At 29.4% G+C, this 6,012-nt stretch overlaps 1 protein-coding gene across 1 annotated transcript; it reads left to right on the plus strand.

Moving 5' to 3' along the window:
* Window positions 1-784: 784 nt before the first annotated feature.
* On the plus strand, window positions 785-5,759 carry LOC129900264 (UDP-xylose transporter 1-like). Its single transcript, XM_055975195.1, has 8 exons — window positions 785-926; window positions 1,575-1,695; window positions 2,821-3,005; window positions 3,333-3,400; window positions 3,498-3,630; window positions 4,097-4,258; window positions 4,661-4,933; window positions 5,471-5,759. The coding sequence occupies exons 2-8, from the start codon at window positions 1,575-1,577 to the stop codon at window positions 5,570-5,572; spliced, it is 1,044 nt and encodes a 347-aa protein (XP_055831170.1). The 5' UTR covers window positions 785-926; the 3' UTR covers window positions 5,573-5,759.
* Window positions 5,760-6,012: the final 253 nt, after the last annotated feature.

Genomic DNA, 6,012 nt, shown 5'->3' on the forward strand with positions numbered 1-6,012 from the left:
GATATGACAATTTTTTTTAAATGAAAGAAAGAGTGTAGAACAGACACCATAGTGAGAGTGAAATAAAAGAGAGAGATGTGTTTCTCAAATTAAGAAGTGATAGTTTAGGTATGAAACTCACACTCCCAATAGTTTAGGTATGAAACTCAAAAAATAAGAATAATTTAGGTATTTTTTTGACACTTATCTCATATTTAAAACTCAAAATTAGAAAAAACAAAACAAATATTCAATTTGAGAATACTTTCTTAGCTTAGTTGTGAAATGATTGCGCTCCTAATTTTTAGTGTTAAATTACGGAATATTTGTTATTCTAAAGTCAGTCAACTGGCTTTGCTTATACTAGGCATTAGCTACCAACATGATCATCAACCGCTCGGCCTTGAAATCGACTGCGATGGAGTGTATGCAAACCTTACTCTTATAACTTTTGTATGTTCCTAATAAATCTTCGCCTCAAGAAAATTATTTTTCTTAACAACAAAAATAATTAGGTTAATTCTAATTATGACGGTGAGTATAATTTTTTCACTTAACAATACAACTTATGATGTTATAGCAGGTTATTACTTTAATTTTCATCTTACCATATCATGTTTATTATAAAGTGTGACATATCATTGAACGTTGGCATAATTTAATAATGTAAGAGATTTATATTATAAATGCACATGATTACTTAAACTCGAATTACTAATGTTGTTAGCCCCACCCACCCACCCCACAAGTGTAGATAAAAGATGTAGCTTATTTGTTCTACATTCTCAAACAAGTCTTTGAACTTTTGTCTCTCTGCACCTCAACCCCAAAAAGAAAAAGACACTTCAAATTTTCTTGAAATTTGGCCTGTGTTTCTTGGAGCTGTAGCTTAGTTCATTGGTTCATTGGTGTTATAGCCACCATTATATTACTAACATTTTCAAGAGGTATATCTTTCATTTTGTTAATTACAAGTTCATGTGTTCATTTCCCCCCCTTTATATATGTTAGCTATATTAATATTATTGGTGTTTTACATGTACTTATTTGCTTAATTATAGGGCTTCTCAGCCTCCAAGTTATAATTTAGACAGATTCAAGGTAAATAATATCTTTTGATTTTGAAATTTGAACACTTACGACTAAGGCTATTTAAGCTTAATTAAGGTAGACCATCCTAACTTTTTAAAATCAAAGATATACTACTACAAAATATGGAATTAGCTACGAATTATCAATATTTCCTAGTTAATCAATATTAAATAGCTTCTAGCTAATTGAATTTTCATATAATACATCGCTAATCCATAACTAAATGTGATTAGCATGATTTTGTTGTTGTTTAGCTATGTAATTTAACTTGTTCGTCGCTAATTCCTTATTTTTCTTATAGTAATAGGACCCCGATTGTGTGAGTTTGCCCACATTGCGCACCTCAATTTCAAATAAAAGAGAAGGGATATGATAGATGCACAACTATAGCATAAAATAATTCAATTAATGATTTTCGGTATACTGAATAGGTTGATTGGAAGAGATCAAACAACTAATTTTTTATTTTAAATTTTGAATTGTTGTGTTGGTTGATAATTAAGATGGGTGAGAAGACAAGCTTCCAGTTGGGTGTGGTGGGAGCATTGTTTCTCTCAGTGGCATCCTCAGTCTCTATTGTTATTTGCAACAAAGCTTTGATGAGCAATCTTGGTTTCCCATTTGGTAATTCATCTTCCTTAATTTATTTATTTACTTGCACCAGCTTGGCTTATTAATATTGTAATTGTAATATACGTTTATTATAATCAACCCACCAAACTTTTAACAAGAGGAAATCTAAATAAATTGTGTTGGTTAGTTATGCATGTGTTTGGTGTGCAGGCATGTGTGGTGAAAAGTAGAAAATTAAATGACAATAGCTTCCTTTTTCATTAACTTGAATTTGTAGTCATGTCAAGAGTTTGTTTATTAAATTTTATCCAGTGATGAAATCAATATTTTAATTGTGGAATTAATTTATATAGATATACCGACGTGTAATGTTTTTTTTTCACGCACTAATAATTACTAGTAGTATGTTTAATCAATTATAACACCTCAGTTATCATTTTTTTGATCCTATGACCTTAACAGTACCTTGATTATATAAAATATTTTGGCTTAATATATATATATATATATATATAAATTTTTAAATTTGTCAATAAATTTTATTTAGACACTCAAATTAAATTTTATTCGAATTGAACATCTGAACACATGTTAAAGTGTTCGTATTAGACACTTTCGATTCAAATTTTGAAGAAATAATTGTGTGTTCTCAAGCATCTATTAAATAGTTGAGTGTGTTAATCACATAAAATATGTCATCTCCCTTACTTATACACATTAACCTTAATTGCATTAAACTTGAGATTTTATTACTTGTATAGGCGAATGTGTGTAACTAAAGGAGGTGACATATTTAATTTGATGAGTTAATCTTTCTATGTAATGAACACTTGAGAAACCGCGCAAAAGTTTTTTTAAGAAAGTATCTAATAGAAACACTATATCACGTATTCAGATGTTCAATTGAAACAAACCTTAATTCAAATGTCTAAATAAAGTTTATTGATAAATTTTATGCATTAAGCCAAGTATTTTTGCACTATCAATGCATATAACTTAAATTCGTTATCAATTTTTACATAATGCATGTCGGAAGCAGAACATTTTCTTGGATGGTTTACAATTTCTGTGGGGCAAAAAAAGACATAATTTTTTTGGTAAATAAATTTTATTTATTAATTATTACCAATGGTGAATTACAGTGCAATTTTTGTGTTAATTATTTTTTATTTGCAGCAACAACATTGACAAGTTGGCATCTGATGGTGACATTTGTTACACTTCATGTGGCACTGAAATTCAATTTCTTTGAGAACAAACCCATTGATATGAAGACTGTGATTCTCTTTGGTATCTTAAATGGCATTTCCATTGGCTTTCTCAATCTCAGCCTTGGTTTTAATTCTATTGGCTTTTACCAGGTAATATATTGGCCTTACCATAAAAAGTACGAGAACGATATATTTCATGATACATCCTGAATGACATTTTTTAAAATAAAAAATCCATATAATTTCTAGACAGTAATAAACTACTAGTATACGGTAAATTCAAAACAAAAATTGTATGTATTTGATAGATGGTGTTTGATTATGTTTATAAGTAATGTTTGGTTTATCTACACGTTTGACAATTAGCCACTTATTAGAAAAATTATTTTTTAAAAGTAAAATTTTTGTCCCCAAAATTAATCAATAGAAACTGAAAATATCAATGCTAACTCTCTGTCGTGTGTGTTACTTTTGCAGATGACAAAGTTAGCAATTATACCTTTCACTGTACTTTTAGAAACCATTTTCTTAAAAAAACAATTCAGGTAATTTAAAATTTCATATATTCCTAAACCTAAAATAGGATATCCAAATAATTACTTATATTTATTTTGTTACTACATATATTTCATTTTTTTGCAGCCGGAATGTCAAATTCTCTCTGTTAATTCTGTTGCTCGGAGTCGGTATCGCCTCCATTACCGATCTTCAGCTCAATTTTGTTGGCACAATCCTCTCTCTACTAGCCATTGTTACAACTTGTGTTGGACAAATTGTATCCTCTTACGTGCACTGATGATTTTTTTTTTATTTCGTCTGATTAAGTTATTTGCAATAATATAGGTTCGTGCTTGTAACAAAATATATGGTCTCATAACCTTGATAATGGAATAAATAACACGCTATAACTTTTGTTGGACAAATTATATCCTACTTACTGGTCCAAGTACTTGTGTTATGTGTACTGTTAGTATGTAATAACTTTACATCATAACAAACGTGATCATTTGATAACCTGAAAAATAGAATAAATATTTACTTGTTATGACATATATAGTTTAAAGTTCTATCTTGATATATAGTCATATAACTTAAAACTCATCTTCCAATTACTATGTCCTAGATTATGAAAATTATTTAATTATTTTCTTTTTCATAAATGATGAGTATAATTTTCTTTGATTCCAAAAGAATGTCAATGGTTATTTCATGCTTTGACTTGACCCCTAGAATTAATTCAGCTCACAAATACAATTCAGAAGAGACTCAACATTTCATCTACACAACTGTTGTACCAATCAGCCCCTTTCCAAGCAGGTATTCTATTTGTGACAGGGCCTTTGGTGGATCAATTCCTTACTAACAAGAATGTTTTTGCTCACAAGTATTCCAATGTTGTGTGGGTAAGCAAAACCCTAATCCCCATTTTTTTTCTTATGCATAATGTGTATGTTCTAGCAATAAATTATTTGTTACTACAACAAGTTAAAGTACACTGATAACTTAAAATGTGTTACATTATCGGTGTATATCAAATAAATTCAAGAAATTTTACTAAGACTTCAGCTTGATTTTATGGAAATTTTTAGAATAAGCAAATCGATCATGGGTGGAGCTAGCTAGGGTACCACATGAATGTTTATCTAAACACCTTTTGTCTAAAAATTACATCTATATATATAGTCAAAACTATTTTTTATGTATATATATAGTAAATGTTGAATCATCTATAGGTTTCTTCATAAGTTTACTTTTTTATATTTTGAATCTCCTAAATGAAAATGAAAATTTTGATTATGTTGCAGGGATTCATATTGTTGTCATGCTTGATTGCTGTGTCAGTTAATTTCAGCACATTTTTGGTGATTGGTAAGACATCACCAGTGACATACCAAGTGCTAGGCCACTTAAAAACATGCCTTGTTCTAGGATTTGGCTATACACTGCTGCATGATCCCTTCACATCAAGAAACATTGTTGGTATACTTGTTGCCATTGTTGGCATGGGATTGTATTCCTATTTTTGCATACATGAAACTACAAAAAAACAGCTTGGAGATCATTCTTCCATTCCTCAAGTAAGAATATCTCCATCTATTTCTCTTGTTTTTATTGGAGTTTTAACTTTTATACAATAGGGGCCGTTTAGTTTAGTTGATCAGAGTTATGTAAATATTAGTTCTATGTAGGAATTAGTTATGTACGGTTTAATTATTCATGTATTAGATATTTATATAGGAGTATTAGTTATTTCATCTTTCAAACGCATAAAATAATACATAAATTATGTAGTCATATATAACTTATACATGAAATAATACATAAATTGACTCATAACTAAAGTCGTACTTGATATGCCTGAATTTTATAGAAAGAAATAAAAAATATCAAACATGGGATGCAAGTATTAATTATGTCAATTTCAATATATGAATAATTCCCTTCTAACCAGCAATCAACTGACCCCTAACGGCCAAATATATATTTATCTAAAAAACTAAGACAAAATTTTCAGGTACAGACGTTAAAATATACTAATAATGTATTTTGTTAATGAGTGATATGATTGTATTTTGTTTCTGGTAATATATATTGATTTTGTTATATCATCTCAGGTTAAAGAGAAAGATACTAGTACCCCACTTCTGGCAGGGAAGGATGGTTATCAAGATAAGGAAAATCATGAAACCAAGAAGTTATCCAACTCCCTAGTTTAAATTTAGAGTTGAGATGAGAATGTTTCAAATAAACAAAAAAATCTGAATTTGGAGACATTCCACTGGATGTAAATGATTTTTGGTTCATTCAATAAAATTTCCACAAATTGTGTTCGTAAAAGAGAAACTCAGAAATGAGAGAAGAAGAGTGAACAATTATGATGAACACTCATGTATTGAGAATGAAAAACTGTGATTTCAATCAGTACATGTGTTGTATTTATTGCACTTCATTAGTTAGTAACTAACTCATCTTAACTAACTATCTGATAGGTTGTTACAACTAACAACTAAATGACTACTCTTCCTTTCACTGATCTTAATAACCACTCACTCAACTAACTAACTTGTTAACAAACTTTATATCACAACACTCTCCTTCAAGATGGGAGGTGCAAAAATATTCAAAACTCCTAACTTGGATAAGAGATGTTCATGTT

Source organism: Solanum dulcamara, chromosome 8 (genome assembly GCF_947179165.1).
Source record: "Solanum dulcamara chromosome 8, daSolDulc1.2, whole genome shotgun sequence".
In the NCBI taxonomy this organism is placed as follows: Eukaryota; Viridiplantae; Streptophyta; class Magnoliopsida; order Solanales; family Solanaceae; genus Solanum; species Solanum dulcamara.

What these genes read in the sequence shown, in the direction of transcription:
- LOC129900264 (XM_055975195.1), top strand. Translation starts at nt 1,575, where the DNA reads ATGGGTGAGAAGACAAGCTTCCAGTTGGGTGTGGTGGGAGCATTGTTT. An exon ending in TTCTTAAAAAAACAATTCAG is followed by an intron (nt 3,401 to 3,497) that starts GTAATTTAAAAT and finishes ATTTTTTTGCAG; the next exon opens with CCGGAATGTCAAATTCTCTC. An exon ending in ATCATTCTTCCATTCCTCAA is followed by an intron (nt 4,934 to 5,470) that starts GTAAGAATATCT and finishes ATATCATCTCAG; the next exon opens with GTTAAAGAGAAAGATACTAG.